The sequence below is a fragment of the Phacochoerus africanus genome, chromosome 8 (genome assembly GCF_016906955.1).
Source record: "Phacochoerus africanus isolate WHEZ1 chromosome 8, ROS_Pafr_v1, whole genome shotgun sequence".
In the NCBI taxonomy this organism is placed as follows: domain Eukaryota; kingdom Metazoa; phylum Chordata; class Mammalia; order Artiodactyla; family Suidae; genus Phacochoerus; species Phacochoerus africanus.
The window spans coordinates 45980384-45998659 of NC_062551.1; the positions used below are offsets into that span (position 1 = coordinate 45980384).

The following is an 18276-nucleotide window of genomic DNA, read 5'->3' on the forward strand; positions in this document are numbered from 1 at the left end:
CTAAGCCACAGCAACACTGGATCTGAGCCATGTCTGCAACCTACACCACAGCTCACAGCAACGCTGGATCCTTAACCCACTGAGCGAGGCCAGGGATTGAACCTGCGTTCTCATGGATTCTAGTTGGGTTCGCTAACCACTGAGCCATGATGGGAACTCCTCTTGTGAAAATACTTAATAAGTAGTTAATGTGTTATTGTCTGCCTGCTGGGATCATGAATCAACACCTCTTCAAGAAGAAAGAAAGAAAATAATAAGAATCCCTGGTAGTGCTTTGGGTTAAAGATCTGGCATTGTCACTGCTGTGGCTCTGGTCACTGCTGTGGTGTGTGTTTGATCCTTGGCCTGGGAATTTCTGCTTGTTATGGGCATGCCCCACCCCCCAAAAAAGGAAAGAATATAACAAATGAAGTCATCTAGAAAAGTGATGTGGATGATTCTGATTTAAAACAGTATTGAGCCAAGAGGATTCTAGAAGTTATTGTTTTGGCTGCAGGCAGGGCTGCCAGTATAGCAGTTTGTCAGTGGTAGTGGCTGCTAGGTTTGGTCCTATGAATTTCTCTCTTTGTATCTGATTAATCTAAGCAGGCTTGTGTGGCTTTGAAAGAAATTCTCGTTTAGATGATGTGGTCCTTTATCATCCCTGGAATTTACAAATAGAGATTAGATTTGTCCAGACTCTCTCAAATCTCCCTCACTGTGGGGGTGGGGGTGGGGGTGGGGGGAGTCAAGGAAGGAGAAAAGATATGTTAAATTGAGTCATTTTGGAAGTTCTGAGGCCTGTCTGATCTCATGACCCCCTTTTTCTCCCCCTAGGTCTGGCCTCTGTGAACTCTGCTTCTCCAGGCAAGTAAACCGCAAGGACTGACCAGTTCTTAAATTTCTAAACCATGGCCCATGTAAGTTACTGTTTCTTTCACCTTTCGGAAGTTAAGTTCCTATGAACTTTTCTTTATCCTGAAACTTCTTACTTATCATAGCCCCATCTAAGGACCCATTTCCTCCAAATTCTCCAAATCCAGTGAGGGATGAGATGAAATAAATAGCACAATGCCTATCTTGTGAATTCTCTTTTTTACAGTCATTGTATTCATGTATTCATGGAACAAATAATTCAGCATCTCTTGTAAGTGCCCAGTCTTCTGCTAAAAGCTGTGGTAGAGCAGAAATTAAATTCCTTGAGGGAGATATTTTACCATCTCTTTTGAGTAATTGAGATAGTATGGGCTCATTTGAATGCTCATGGGAAAAAACTCTAAATTTTTCCAAACTTGAGTTTTCCAAGTAGATAAGATTTGCTGTTGGTTGGCTTTAGCTTCAGTTTACAGTGACATCTTGTGCTTTGTGAGGCTTTTAGGACTAGGTCAGATTGTGGTTAGGTCTTACATGCAGTGAGATCAAGTATCTGCTCTTAGGAAATCCCTAAGAGTTGTACACCAGGAACAGGGTTCCATATGTAGTGGAACAGGATGTGCTGGTCTTGACTGACATCTTTGTGATTCTGGATTCTATAGTATCCAGATAGTAGAACAAGAAATGCATACAGTCAGGGATGAAAAATGATAGATAACAAGATCATGCCAGTTCATGAATGGTTGTAATCCCTCAGAATTGAGGAGGACCTTAAATATTTTGTATAGGCAAAAATATTTTAGAAGAATGATTAAGTCTCGTATATCCATGGCACAGACTATTATATAACCAATTTTTTTAAAGTTCATTAATGAGTTTGTCAGGAGGTTCCCATTGTAGCTCAGTGGTTAATGAATCCAACCAGGAACCATGAGGTTGCGGGTTTGATCCCTGGCCTCGCTCAGTGGGTTAAGGATCTGGTGTTGCCTTGAGCTGTGGTGTAGATCGCAGACACGGTTCGGATCCCGGGTTGCTGTGGCTGTGCCACAGGCCAGCAGCTATAACTCCGATTGGAACCCTAGCCTGGGAACCTCTATATGCCACGGGTGCAGCCCTAAAAAGACAAAAAAATTTAAAAAAAAAAAGGGTTTGTCAAAATGGGGATATGCTTATGATATATGATTCAACAATGAACTTGATAGAAATTCTTTAATTGTATTCAGATCTTTTTCTAACACAGAGATATTAGAAAAACTTTAAAAAAAAATCTGATCCTTAAGGGGAAAGGACTAAGAACATATTTCTTAAGAATTTATAAGGGTGATATTAAGCAGGCAAAAGTATCTTCAGTATTACATTTAGTTAGAAAACTGATTTTTTTTTTCTTTTCCAGGTGTGTTTAGATAGTTAAGATATGCCAGAGTATGTAAGAGGTGGTATCTGTAGCAAGAGGATCCTTCAGGAAGACATAGGCATCCCGCTTCAAGCATACTCACTTTCTAACTCACCATGTTACAGGCGTCCAGCCCAAGCCTGTTTGCTTGCTTTATGACCCATTTCCAGCAGTATCTCTTCCTTTTTTTTTTTTCTTTTTGCCTTAAAACAAATTTTATTTAATTTCAGTTGTATTATATGATTTATCATTTCAGGGATCAGTGATGTTCAGTGATGTATCCATTGACTTCTCTCAGGAGGAGTGGGAATACCTGAACTTGGAACAGAGGGATTTATACAGAAATGTAATGTTGGAGAACTACAGCAACTTAGTCTCATTGGGTAAGGTTGTCTGCTTCTAGAAATTTAGACTCTCTTCTCTGAAATATTAGCTTTCTTCTCTGGAAATATCAGGAATATCTTTCAAGAAACTATCTAAACTTCTGCTCCTCGTCCTCAAGGGAAATCTGGATGATTTACAACCTCACCAGTATCAAAGAAAGAAGGCTTCACTTTGTATTTGAACTCTGAATTGCTAGGTGTCTGGTTATTTGCTGGTATACCTTTAAGGAAAGTAGCTACACCTCGAATCTTGGTTTTTCTCTACCAAATGAACACATAATTTTTTTAGTGGTAAGTTGTAGCAACCAGATTTATTTACAGTTCAAGAGAACTCATTCCTTGGTTAATAAACAAACAAAAAGGAATTCACTTTTACCTCCTTTTATGATTGAAAGTTAAAAATCCAAGAACTTTGCATTTAACCTTGTATGAATATCCTAAGAAAAAACAAAAAATGCCTCAGGAAACTTCTTGTTTTCCTCTCAGCAAAATAACAATTATAATAAATAATTATAATAAATAATAAAATATATGTAATATATGTAATAAAATAATAATTATAATAAATAATAAAATATATGTAGAACTTAGTATGTATTCTAGGCAATGCTTAGATAGGGATATATATTAATAATCATGTAAGGTGGGTCCTGTAATTATCCCTGTTTTATAGGTGAGGAAAATAAAGCATAGAGGTGACTTGTCTAAGGGCCCATTACTGGGATATGGCAGAGGCAAGATTTTAATCCAGACAGTCAAGAAAAGGAATACTTGTGTGAATATAAAGACCATTTCTTTCCCTCTCTAATCTCTAATTATTAGGTAACCTTAACATGATGTTTTTTAACCATCTTGCTTTTCTTTATTTGAAAGTCTTTATCAATTTCCATTTGATCAGTTGTTTATTAAAATTTTAACCATGACTGAATCAAAGTAATTTTGAACTGATTTTTTATTTCTGTTTCACCTTAATGTTTTTTTGTCCTGACCAGGATGCTTCATTTCTAAACCAGATGTGATTTCCTTATTGGAACAAGGAAAAGAGCCCTGGAAAGTAGTGAGGAAAGGAAGAAGACCTTATTTGGGTGAGTGAATGCCAGTAGGGTAGGAGAAATCAGCAGAGAAAACCACCCAGCTAGTTAAGGAAGAGGCACACCCTTATGTTTAGAAATCGCCCCTTCCTTTTTCTTTTTTTTCATTTTTGGCCGCCCCATGGCATATGGGCCAGGGGTCAGATCTGAGCCGCAGTCATGACCCAAGCCACAGCTCTGGCAACGCTGGATCCTTAACCCACTGTGCTTTGCCAGGAATTGAACCCATGTCCCAGTGCTCCTAAGATGCTGCCGATCCCATTGTGCCACAGCAGAAACTCTAGAAAGCCCTCTTTTCTTTTCCTTTTTTTTTTAGGGCTGCACCCGCGGCATATGGAGATTCCCAGGCTAGGAGTCTAATTGGAGCCTTACCTGCTGGTCTAATCCACAACCACAGCAACGCAGGATCCAGGCTGCATCTGCGACCTATCCCATAGCTCATGGCAATGCTGGATTCTTAACCCACTGAGCAAGGTCAGGAATTAAATCTCCATCCTCATGGATGCTAGTCAGATTCGTCAACTGCTGAGCCACGACGGAAACTCCCTAGAAAGCCCACTTTCATGTCAATGCCCTGATGAGAAACAGTCTGAGACTTAGGGAGCAAATTAAGGGCTCAGCTGGGGATACTAAAAGAACTACTCTGTCCTATTTACCATTCTCCTTTTCTTATTATTCTCTCAGATTTTCCTCCTCTTTGAAGGGGGCATGGGGTATGGAAAAGTATTCTCTTTATTCCCAATATTATTCTGTCTATATTTTGATTTCTTCTTTTGCATTTATAGATAGATTGATCAATCGATACATACATACATAGATTGCTAGATTGATTGATTGACTTGGCTCTGAGCTGGGCACTATGCTAGACATTGTCAATACAGTGGTAAACAAAACCAGTAGAGTCTCTGTCCCCAAGAGAATTTAACCTTGTGATGAGGGAAATATAGTAACTGTAAGTAAATAGAAAATATAATGTCAGATAATAAAGGAATACTGTGAAGAAAAGTAAGCATAGTAAGGAAATAGAGAATGGTGTAGGATGGGGTGGCTCCTTTAGTTATGGCCAGGGAAGCATTTTTTCCCCCCTACCATTTCTCATAAAATTTAAAATGGGAAATAGAAGACTACAGAAGAATGTGCCTGAGGTTTTACCAGCAGCCAAAGTTTCATATGAATTTTTCTTGAAGATAGATCCTTAGATCATAGAATATCATTCTTATTTGCCTTTTTCCATGTGTGTGTATATCTATCGTCACATCAGGAAGAACGTGAATGTAATAGACTATCAGGAGAATGATCCTTGGTTTAGCTTCTACCTCTGCGATTTTCATCTCTCTTTGGACTTCTTGTTTAAAAAAATCCATAAGGAGATCCTGCTGTGGCACAGTGGGTTAATGATCTGGCTTGTCTCTCTGGTGGCACTGGTTCGATCCCCAGCCTGGTGCATGGTTTTAAGGATCCATTGTTGCCCCAGCTATGACATAGGCTGCAGCTTTGGCTTGGATTCCCTCCCTGGCCCAGGAACCTGTGGATATGTACCCACAGCATATGGAGGTTCCTGGGCCAGGGGTCAGATTTGAACCTCAGGTGCCACCTAACCTGCAGCTGTGGCAATGCCGGATCCATAACCCACTGTGCCAGGCCAGGGATTGAACCCACATCCCAGTGCTCCCAAGATGCCCTTAATCCCGTTGTGGCGCAGTGGTTAACGAATCCAACTAGGAACCATGAGGTTGCGGGTTCGATCCCTGGCCTTGCTCAGTGGGTTAAGGATCCGGCGTTGCCGTGAGCTGTGGTGTAGGTCGCAGACGTGGCTCGGATCCCACATTGTTGTGGCTCTGGCATAGGCCGGCAGCTACAGCTCCCATTTGACCCCTAGCCTGGGAACCTCCATATGCCGCGGGAGCCACTCAAGAAAACGCAAAAAGACAAAAAAAAAACTTTAACATTTTTCATATGGAGATACATTGTCACTTTGTATTTTGCTTTGTGTGTATTCAGGTCTGACAGAGGAGACTCATTTTAGGTCAAAAGTTCTTTTCTTTGTAACAATAGGGCCATTTCAGTGCCCATACTCTTTATAATGGTATATCTTCTGACTCACTTTCTATGAAAGGAAGGGAAAATGTGCTCCCCCCTCTCCTAACTTATTCTCTTATTCACACAGGTGATTAAGTGATATTTACAACTATTAATACTATAAAAATAATGAAATACAGTGGTGCCAAGTGAATAAGATAACATTAGTTTAGTCAGGAAATATTTAGCCAAAATAACAACTTTTGACCTGAAAGTTAGACATCTTAAACAAGGTCATTATTTTTTTTTCTTTCCTTTTCTTTTTTTTTTTTTTTTTTGTCTTTTTGTCATTTCTAGGGCCATTCCCACGGCATATGGAGGTTCCCAGGCTAGGGGTCTAATCAGAGCTGTAGCCGCTGGCCTACACTGGAGCCACAGCAATGCGGGATCTGAGCCATGTCTGCAACCTATACCACAGCTCATAGCAACACCGCATCCTTAACCCACCAAGCAAGGCCAGGGATCGAACCCAAAACCTCATGGTTCCTCATCAGATTTGTTAACCACTGAGCCACAATGGGAACTCCCTTTCTTTGTTTCTTTACTGAAGTATAAATACATACAGAAAAAGTGGACAAATGAGGGAAGGCTTTTTGAGGAGGTGATACTTGAGGAGAGATATGAAGTAAGGGCTCAAGCCATTTGACTCTAGAGAAGAACATTCTGAGCAGATAGATAGACCTAAGGAGGAAGTTAGCTTTGCATGTCTGAAAGCCATGTCTGTGACTAGAACAAGGGGGAGGGACATGGTAAGTCTGACCACATTCTCTGTTTGCTCTATGGACTTTAATCTGATTAAACATTGTAACTCTTCTGTGGTCAGTTTTGGTAAGTTATATTTTCCTAGAAAATTATTCATTTTCACTATGTTTTAAAAACTTATTGGCAAAGTAATCTTTTTTCAACTGTCCTCTGTATTTATTCATGATTATTTTAATTTTGTCATTATTTTTATGACTGTCCTTTTGCTGTTTTTATTAACTAATGGTTTATCTATTTTGCTGATTCTTTTTTTAAAAAAAAAAAAAATCCAGTTTGGCTTTGTGTGTTAATTCTTTTTTTCTGTTTTCTAACTAATCAAATTCTCCTTTTACATAGTTAATTTCTTTTTGCTTTGCTTCAGTTTGTTTTTCTAATATTTTTGAGTGGGATTGTTAGTTAATTTTTCCTTTCATTTTTATTGTTACAAGTATTTAAGTTGTGAATTTTTGTCTAAGCATTATGGTTAAAGTTTTACAAGAAATAGTTTTATGTGGGTTTTTTTTTCATTATACTATTCGTTTGTTAAAAATAAAACCTTAAAAAAAAATTTAATGGCCACATGGCATATGGAGGTTCCTGGGCCAGGGATTGAATTGGAGCTTCAGCTGCAGCAACACCAGATCCTTTGAACCCGCTGCACCAGACGAGATATTGAACCCATGCCTCTGCAGTGACCTGAGCCACTGCAGTTGGATTCTTGACCCACTATGCCATAGCAGGGACTCCAAAAAACAGTACTATTTTGCATCTTGTTTCCCTATTGATCTAAGAGTTGTTTACTTTTTTTTTTTTTTTCTTTTTTAAGGCCACACCCATGGCATATGGAAGTTCCCAGGCTGGGGGTCTAATCGGAGCTGCAGCTACCAGCCTGTACCATAGCTATAGCAACGCCAGACGTAAGCCATGTCTGCGACCTACACCACAGCTCACTGCAGCACTGGATCCTTAACCCACTGAGCGAGGCCAGGGATCAGGCCTGCATCCTCATGGATACCAGTTGGGTTCGTTACCACCAAGCCATGACAGGAACTCTGGATTTACTATTTTTATTAATTTCCAGTTTAGTAGAAACTATCTATGATTTCAACTTTCTTATACAGACTATGTTTTAATAATTGAAAACCTCATAATTTTTCTGTCTCATAAACAGCTCATTTAGCGCTTAAATTCCCCCCTGGCTATTTCTCCTCCTTTATCATCCTCTCGTTTATATCTATTATGACTTTGGTAGCAAGTTTTTCACACTCAAGTTACTGCAAAATCGAAAAGAAAATCATGGACATGGAGAACAGACTCATGATTGCCAGGGGGGAGGGGGAGGGGGAAGGAGTGGGATGGATGGGGAATTTGGGGTTAATAGATGCAAACTATTGCCTTTGGAATGGATAAGCAGTGAGATCCTGCTGTATAGCACTGGGAACTATATCTAGTCACTTATGATGGAGCCTGATAATGTGAGAAAAAGGAACGTATATGTGTATGTGTGACTGGGTCACCTTGCTATACAGTAGAAAATTGGCAGAACACTGTAAACCAGCTATAATGGAAAAAATAAAAATCATTTTTAAAAAATCAAGTACTGTAAAATCCTTTGACCCTATTAATGAGGTACTTACATGTTACATCTTTTTTTTTTTGGCTATGTATTTAATAAACTTTATCTATCTATCCTTTTAGGGTCACACACGGAAGTTCCTTGGCTAGGGGTCGAATCGGAACTGCGGCTGCCAGCCTACATCACAGCCACAGCAATGCCAGATCTGAGCTGTGTCTGCAATCTGCATCTCAGCTCATGGCAAAGCCAGATCCTTTAACCCACTCAATGAGACTGGGGATTGAGTCTGCATCCTCATGGATCCTAGTCTGATTCTTAACCCATTGAATCACAATAGGAACTCCTCATAAATTTTAATAAGGTATATTCATATCCCCATGATAAGTCACATTTGTAGGAAATACAGGAATGGCCTTGCCTTTGAGGGGATTTAAGGGAGTTGCTCAGTACTTTTGCTGTGATGTGAAGACAAAGAGTAACCCGTAACTATGTGAAGGAGAGAATGGGCAGTGTGGAGAATACTGCATAAATAAGGCTATAAACAATGGAAGAATGTACAGGAATATATAACCACCATTTTTCCTGTATTTATTTGGCTTGGCTAGCTTGAATGACTATATATTACTGTAGTAAGGTATGAGAAATTAGAGGCAGAGAAATACTCAGAATATAACTATGGGAATATGAATGAAATCTATTATGTACTATGGATTTATTATTTAATGGAGAGTAAAGCAGGGATTTTTTCTGCCCTTGGTGAGGTTTAAGTGTAAGAAAATAAGCAGACTAACAAATGGAAAAATTAGTAAGTAGATAATATCAACATAGGTCTGTGTTTATATATGATGCATGTATAATAACAACACAGATATACGTTTAACCCTTGAACAACACAGGCAAAAATCCATGTTTAACTTTTGACTCCCCCAGAACTTAACTACCAATAGCCTGTTGTTGATTGGAAGCCTTACCAAGAATGTAAATAGTCAATTAATACATTTTATATGTTATATATATTATATACTGTATTCTTACAATGAAGTTAGAGAAAAGAAAAAAATTATTTTAATCTATTTAGGGCTGCACCTGTGGCATATGGAGGTTTCTAGGCTAGGGGTCTAATCGGAGCTATAGCTGCCGGCCTTCGCCAGAGCCACAGCAACGTGGGATCCAAATCGCATCTGCAACCTACACCACAGCTCACAGCAACGCCAGATCCTTAACCCACTAAGCAAGCCAGGGATTGAACCCGCAATCTCATGGTTCCTAGTCAGATTCGGTAACCACCGAGCCACAATGGGAACCCCTAGAGAAAAGAAAATATTAAGAAAATCATAAGAAGGAGAAAATACATTTACAGTACTGTACTGTATTGATGCCATAAGCTTATGTCATCTGTTTATAAGATATATTATCTATCAGTACCTGTATCAGTGTCATCTTATATGATACAAAACACAGTAGATGTTATACATATTACTAACATTGGATATCAAAAACAAAAAGATAATGTGAAAAAAATTAATATTTATTTATAGGTATGATGGTTCATGCATTGATAATGAAGAAGCAGCAATATGATTGCTTCAGGGTAGCCTAGCCTATACACTAACAAATGAATCAGCATAAAATTTTAATGGCGTACAATATTACAGTCTTGTTCATAATACAGTATTGGAAACATTGTTACATTTTTAAAAACCACTTACTTGTGATGATAGGCTGATATATGCAGTTTCTCCAGCTACAAGAGAGAAACACACTGTTCAGTAATATAATGCTTTGAAAGCAGTTATAAAGCATACTAAAAGTAACACATTATTTTATATTAAATATCGTTCACCTTATGCCTATGTAAAGATAGGCTATCCTCTTTAATACAAGTCTTGCACACTATATTCTACCTGTGTTTGTTTGTTTTTGTCTTTTTGCTATTTCTTGGGCCGCTCCCTTGGCATATGGAGGTTCCCAGGCTAGGGGTCTAATCGGAGCTGTAGCTGCTGGCCTATGCCAGAGCCACAGCAACGTGGGATCCGAGCCACGTCTGCGACCTACACCACAGCTCACGGCAATGCTGGGTCCTTAACCCACTGAGCAAGGCCAGGGATCGAACCCGCAACCTCATACATGTGTATTTTTGTATATTTATTGATAAAAGTCCAGGTGTAAGTGGACCTCCCAGTTCAAACCCATGTTGTTCCAGGGTCATCTGTATAGTAAGGACATATCTTTAGGTATTATCAGTAGAGTCAGCTTTAGAGGAAGTGACTTTTCATCTAAGACCTCAGAAAGAAAAGGAGCCAGCCATGCAAAGAGCCCAGATAGAAGATTTGTGGGGAAATAGAGCATACTGAAAAGTCCTAAGAGATAGAGGAAAGTGGCAGCATGTTCTAAGATCTGAAAAGAGGCCTCTCCAGGTAGCAGTAAAGAGAACAGTGGTTTAAGATGATGTGTTACAGGTAAGCAGAGGCCTTTTAACAACAGCAAGATTGATTTTATTCTAAGAATAAAGACGAATTGTTGGAAAAATTTTAGTATGAATTCTCAACCTTGCATCTCCATCAGAACCCTTGTGTTCAGAGTTTTAAATAGGACTACCCAGGACTATAGAATCTGATCCAAGTGGTTTAGGTGTTGTCTAAATCATAGTATTTGTAACAAGCTTCCTTGGTAATTCTGAGTCATGTCTCAATTTGAGAACCACTGATTTAAAATACCAATTTCACTTTCTTACATGAACTCTCATTTTCCTGGTGTTGCCTTTTGCTTTTTTTTTCAAATTAGGTAACTTTTTAGAATTTCATTGGGTATTGCTTTGATTGTGTTTTATTTCTACTGTAGAAATTTTACTTCTTTTAGAAAATGAAAAATACATGTCTGCTCTCTTGTTTCCTTTTAGGTTTGGAGACCAAGAAGTTATCTTCAGAAAATGACATTTATGAAATAAACTTATCTCAGTGGAAGATAATGGAAAGAATTAAAAACCATGGCCTTAAGAGCCTCATTTTAAAAAATGATTGGGCATCCAAGAGAAAATTTGAAGGGCAAGAAGAGTATTTCAGTCGAGTGAAAATTACATCTCAAAAAGTATCCTCTTACCAAAAACGCTCTTCTCTTACTTCACATCAGAGAATTCATTTTGTCGAGAAACCCTATGAGTGCAAAGAATGTGGGAAGGCCTTTCGAGTACGCCAACAACTTACTTTTCATCACAGAATTCATACTGGTGAAAAACCCTATGAATGCAAGGAATGTGGGATGGCTTTTAGACAGACTGCACATCTTACTCGACATCAGAGACTTCATTCTGGTGAAAAAATGTATGAATGTAAGGAGTGTGGAGAATCTTTCATATGTGGCCCAGACCTTAGAGTACATCAGAAAATTCATATTGGTGAGAAACCCTATGAATGTAAAGAATGTGGGAAGGCCTTCAGAGTTCGTGGACAGCTTACTCTCCATCAGAGAATTCATACCGGCGAGAAACCCTATGTATGTACAGAATGTGGGAAGGCCTTTAGACAGTACGCACACCTTACTCGGCATCAGAAGGTTAATATTGCTGACAAACTCTATGAGTGTAAAGAATGTGGGAAGGCCTTTCTGTGTGGCTCTGGTCTTAGAGTACATCACAAGCTTCACACTGGTGAGAAGCCGTATGAATGTAAAGAATGTGGGAAGGCCTTCAGAGTACGACAGCAACTGACACTCCACCAGAGAATTCATACTGGTGAGAAACCCTATGAATGTAAGGAATGTGGAAAGACGTTTAGTCGTGGTTATCATCTTATTCTTCATCACAGAATTCATACTGGTGAGAAACCTTATGAATGTAAGGAATGCTGGAAGGCCTTTAGTCGCTACTCACAGCTTATTTCACATCAGAGCATTCATATTGGTGTTAAACCCTATGACTGTAAGGAATGTGGGAAGGCCTTCAGACTACTCTCACAACTTACGCAACATCAGAGTATTCATATTGGTGAGAAACCCTATAAATGTAAGGAATGTGGGAAGGCCTTTAGATTGCGCCAAAAACTTACTCTACATCAGAGCATTCATACTGGTGAAAAACCCTTTGAATGTAAAGAATGTAGGAAGGCCTTTAGACTTAATTCATCTCTTATCCAACATCTGAGAATTCATTCTGGTGAGAAACCCTATGAATGTAAGGAATGTAAGAAGGCCTTTAGGCAACATTCACACCTTACCCATCATCTGAAAATTCATAATGTAAAAATATAAGAAAGCCTTTTCAATCCTGTGTTGTAGTACAGTCTATGAGTGTAGTAATTGGTCGTTTTTGCTTCCTCCATGCAGCTGACTTGGCATAAGGGGATTTATGTCATTAAAATAATGTGTTAATGTATTCATACCTGAGAATCTTCACATTCATCGTAGAAGCTAATCCTCTTGATGCTGGATGCATTTATTAAAGGTTCAGGTTCTTGTTCTACACGTACAGAAGAATTTGGACAGGATACACATAGGAATCACACACAGAAACTGATACATAAGAAAAAACAAGCAATTTATTAAGGGGCAGAAGCGAAGGTAAGCACTTGGAAAAGAGGTGTCCTCGCCAGTGAGAGGTGCCCAGCAGGACTCTCTGATTTCCCTTTCTATTTCATGTTAGTCTTTGAATGGGTATGAGCTTCTTCCATTAGCAGTGGAACATTCGTTGATGAGAAAGTTGAGGCGGGTGATGATCTCATCTATTTGCAGCTTCCGTTCTTGGTGTACTCTTCTCCTGAAGCCACTGCACACATGCCCTGAGAGCTGTTTTCCCTTCCCAGTCTGAGTACCATACCTGGAAGGTCGTATAGCTGTCATATGCAGCCTGGGTATTTTCATTGCCTATGCTTGGCCATGTCTGGCAGATTGCATGATCAAGGTTCCCTATTCAGTTTTCGGAAAACTTAAATGAAAATATAATTTATGTTCCTGTTGGTGATGCCATTCTTCCATGTTTCATGACTTCATTAAATGCAGAATGAGGTTTTTGTCTTTTAGCTTAATGCTTATACATGAGGATGTCCTTGGACCCAGCCCTATCTTCCCTGCCTTTTAATATAACGAATGTAGGAAAGGTACTTAACTTCATCTCTATCCCATCACTTTCCTACTTGTGTTATATTGAACAAGATGCTTAACTGCTGATGCTATAATTTCTTCATTTATAAAGTGATAGTACTGCAGCAGAATAAAGATTGCTGTAAATTCTTTAACACTCCTCTCACAAAGAGATGGAATCCATATCCTTTCTCCTTGAATCTGGGCAGACTGTGACTGCTTTGATCATAGAGTAGCAGAAGTACTGACATACTAGTTTTTGGACCCAGAATTTAGTGATAGATTTTATCTCATCTCTTGGAATACTCTCAAGTTCAGACCCTGATGTTAAAAAGTCAGGCTACTCTGCTGAAGAGACCACATGGAAAGGCCCTGAGACTACATAGAGAAGGAGAGGCTCTCGGCTATGCCCAGTCATCCAGATACACCCACCAAGACATTTGAGTGAAATAGTTTTGGATCCTCTAGACCAGCCATCAGCTGAATGCCATCAGGTAACCTCAGTTGACGCCACATAGAAGAGAAAAATCAACCAAGTGAGCCCCTGCCCAATTCTGGCCCACATAATCATGAGATATAGTAAAATGGTTGTTGTTTTAAGCTACTAAATTTTATTAGTATCATATTACTTTTGAAGATACTTATGAAAGACTATGGGCACAATGAATATAGAAATGCCTTCCACCAACACTCATCCATTATTTGACATCAGATAACTTATTCTTGTTAAAATTGTGAAAGTGAGAAGTTCTTTTTCGATTTGTTCATAAAAAATAAGGTATTCTACAATCTGTACTCTCTAGCCTCAGCATAAATTTAATTTAACAAAGGTAGGATGGGCCTAGAGATTATCATACCAAGTGAAGTAAATGAGATAAAGACAAATACTACATCATCTTATTTATGTGTGGAATAAAAACAGTACAAATAAATTTATTTACAAAATAGAAATAGACTCAGACATAGAAAGCAAACTTACGGTTGCCAGAGGAGAAGTGGGGGGAAGGATAAATTAGGAGTATAGGATTAATGGATGTACACCACCATATACAAAATAGGTAAACAACAAGGACTTACTGTATAGTAAGGGAACTATATTCAATGTATTGTAATAACCCATAATGGAAAAAAATTTTTTGAAAAGTATATATATGAAACCAGATCACCTTTTGATATATCTGAAGCTAACACAATATTGTAAAGCAACTATAATAAGTAAAATTTTAAAAAGAAACTATTTTGAAGTTAAAAATCACCTATCTTATAAGTCCTCCTACATCAGGTTTTTTTTTCTTTTTTTTTTATTTTAGGGCCTCACCTCTGGCATATGGAAGTTCCCAGGCTAAGGGTCTAATCAGAGCTGCAGCTACCAGCCTATGCCACAGCCACAGCAATGCCAGATCCGAGCCACATCTTTGACCTACACCACAGCTCACAGCAACGCTGGATCCTTAACCCACTGAGCAAGGCCAGGAATTGAACCCTCATCCTCATGGATACTAGTTGGGTTTGAACCCTCTGAGCCACAACAGAACCCCCCCCCCCTTTTTTTTCATCAATTTTTAAAAATCCATTGTAGCCTTCTATTTTGATGCTCAAATTGTTCTAGCTTTGGCTAGTGGGAATCACCTCAACTTGGGTCCTCTGTCCTTTTGTTGTGAGTACTATAGCCTTTGATAGCTTGTCAGCTACAAAGCATATTAGGGCATTTATTAATAAATAAAGGGGAGAGATGGAGCATTTACCTTGCCTTTCCTTTATGAACTATATTTGAAGACAACCAAAATTGGTGAAGGAAAGTTCTTTATTATTAGAGAATTCTAGCTTGTGAAGCTCAAAAGAATGATAGAGTTCGAAAAAATCATACTTTTAATTTATGAAGTAATGGATCTTGGTGAAATCAGTGAAAACCATTAGGTGAAAGATTATGGAAAATTTCAGTGGAGCAGAATGACCGCACACTAAGCTATATTAACATCTAACTTAAATCAGCAAGGCTATGTGCTGCTCTTTAAAAAGTTTTTATTGGAGTATAGTTGACTTTCAGGTGTATAGTAAAGTGAATTAGTTATACATAGATCCATTCTTTCTCAGATTTTTTTCCCATAAAGTTTATTACAGATTATTGAGTAGATTTCCCTATGCTATACAGTAGGTCCTTGTTACTTATCTATTTTATATATAGTAGTGTGTATGTATTAATCCTAATCTCCTAATTTATCCCTCTGCCCTGTTTTTTCCTTTGGTAACCATAAGTTTGATTTCAAATTCTTTGAGTCTGTTTCTGCTTTGTGAGTAAGTTCTTTTATATCCTTTTTATTAGATTCCACATATGTGATATCATATGATATTTGTCTTTGATTTACTATGATAATCTCTAAGTCCATCCATGTTGCTGCCAATGGCATTATTCTTTTTATGGCTGAGTCATATTCCATTTTATATATGTACCACATCTTTATCCATTCCTCTGTTAATGGACATTTAGATTCCATGTCTTGGCTATTGTAATAATGCTGAAGTGAACATTGGGGTGGCATGTTTCTTTTTCAAATTATGGTTTTCTCTGTATAGATGCCCAGGAGTGGGATTGCTGGATCATATTGTAGTTCTATATTTAGTTTTTTAAGGAACCCCATACTGTTCTCTGTAGTGGTTGCACCAATCTACATTTCCACCAACAGTGTAGGAAGGTTCCCTTTTCTCCACATCCTCTCCAGCATTTGTTATTTGTAGACACATTAATGATGTGCCATTCTGACTGGTGTGAGGTAGTACCTCACTGTGGTTTTGATTTGCATTTTTCTAATAGTGACGTTGAGCATATTTTCATGTTCTTTTTGGCCATCTGTCTGTTGTCTTTGTAGAAATGTCTGTTTAGATCTGACCATTTTTTAATTTTTTTTTATTTTTATTATTATTTTTTTTTTGCAAGCAAACAAAGTCTTTATTAAAGGAAAGCAAATAGCTCCCAGGACAGCTGGGAGGGGGGAGAGGAGCCCCCCTGGGTTTTTTTTTAATATATAAAGCTGCATGAGATGTTTATACATTTTGAAGATTAATCCTTTGTCGGTTGCTTTGTTTGCAAAGATTTTCTCCCATTCTGTGGGTTGTCTTTTCATTTTTTTAAAAGATGGTTTCTTTTCCTGGTAAAAGCTTTTCAGTTTAATTAGGTCTCGTTTGTTTATTTTTGTTTTTATTTTCATTACTCTAAGAGATGGATCCGAAAATATTTTGCTGTGGTTTATGTCAGAGACTGTTCTGCCTATGTTTTCCTCTGAGTTTTATAGTATTTGGCCTTAACATTTAGATGGCTATGTTCTTCTTGATTAACGCAATGTGTGTATACTATATGTGCGACCTACGTATGTGTGGAGTATTCTTGCCCAAAATATTGATCCAGAAGTGTAATTTAGTCTCTAAATCCATCAGTTTACAGGAAGCATAGGAAATAAATGAACAAATTTAATAACACAAAGAAAAAAACAGAAATCAAGAATGTGGGAAATTCCACAGAATAAAAGGCCTAGTTTCCTAACCAATATGTTAAGACAATAAAAACAGAATTTTACAAATTAAAAGAGACATAAGAGACACATTAATTAAATACAGTGTGTTGAATGTATTGAGATCCTTATGTTAAAAATGTACCCAGGATTTGCTTTAATCCGGTGTGGCAAGACACAAATACATGGAAATTTATCATGAAGGAAGAGACTTATTCTTGGAGATTTCTAGAAATAGGGGGCAGAACATACAGGACCAAATGGAACAGGCACTAATCATGTTAGGAGGCAGAAGCGAGAAGAGAGTAGAGCATAATTCAGAACCTTTACTGGGAGTTCCCGTTATGGCTCAGTGGTTAACGAATCTGACTAGAAACCATGAGGTTGCGGGTTCAATCCCAAGCCTCACTTGGTGGGTTAAGGATCCAGCGTTGCCATGAGCTGTGGTGTCGGTTGCACACCCAGCTCGGATCTGGTGATGCTATGGCTGTGGCGTAGGCTGGTGGCTACAGCTCCAATTAGACCCCTAGCCTGGGAACCTCCATATGCTGCGGGTGTGGCCCTAGAAGAAGCCCACCTTTACTGGAGTCTTCCTAGGAAGGAATGGGTGGCATGATGCCAGGTAGGTACACTAAGCAAGTCTAGGACTGGATAGATTGAACCGTTTTGTTGGGCCTGGAATGATTTGGGGCAGGAGGAATATTGGCTTGGTGTATGAGAGTTTGATAGAGGAGATGTTTCAGAGCGTGGGCTTTGGATTAGTTGGTTTGTATATCAAAGGCATGCTCAAAGGGGAATTTGTTGAGGCGTTTGCTAGTCCTAGGAGGAGGAGTCTCTCCAAGATCAAGTCACCAAATGCCAGAGCACCAAGAACACAGAAAATAAGAAAATACTGGAGTTCCCTAGTGGCTCAGTAGGTTAAGGATCCAGCATTGTCACTGCTGTGGCTCTGGTTACAGCTATGGTATGGGTTCCATCTTTGGCCCAGGAACTTCCACATTTTGTGGGTGCAGCAAAAAAAAAAAAAATACAGTCAATACAATTCAGATTTAGACAAATGAAAAAAAGTTTTTACTTTGTGAAAAGGCAAACCTAGATTAGGTATTAAGTTATATTAAATAGTTCTTCATTTGTTAGGCATGATGATGGCATGGTTGTGGTGTGGGTATGCATGTACAAATCCTTATGCATTAGGGATCCCTATTCAAGTATTAACAGAAGAAATTATGTCATGTGTATGATTTGCTTTATAATTCTAAAGAAAAACAAAAAGTGGGAAGTATAGATGAAGCAAGATTGGCAGAATGTTAATGGTTGAAGCTGGACAATGAGTGCATAGGGTTCATTGTGCCATTCTTATTACCTTTGCATATACTTGAAAACTTACGTAATAAAGTTCTTTAAGTAGAAAGTCTGAAATTTTAGACTACTTAGTGTTAAATGATAATTTGATGCCTACAAATGAAAATTTGTGGAAAGTCACCAAAGCTCTACTTGGTATAAAATTAATAATCTTTAATGCACTTAGAAAACCTGGATTGAGAAGTTAGTTCATCTCTCTGTTCCCACACCTACAGTGCCT

The 18276-nt window shown here is 38.4% G+C and overlaps 1 protein-coding gene across 1 annotated transcript in view; it reads left to right on the forward strand.

Annotated features, from left to right (window-relative positions):
* Nucleotides 1-13841, forward strand: part of LOC125133195 (zinc finger protein 82 homolog) — a 76086-nt gene extending 62245 nt beyond the window's left edge. The window contains exons 7-10 of the mRNA XM_047791324.1: nt 886-899; nt 2502-2628; nt 3621-3713; nt 11015-13841. Coding sequence (XP_047647280.1) covers nt 886-899; nt 2502-2628; nt 3621-3713; nt 11015-12360 — 1580 coding nt within the window. The 3' untranslated portion in view covers nt 12361-13841. The remainder of the gene's footprint in view (nt 1-885; nt 900-2501; nt 2629-3620; nt 3714-11014) is intronic.
* The last annotated feature ends 4435 nt before the right edge of the window (nt 13842-18276 follow it).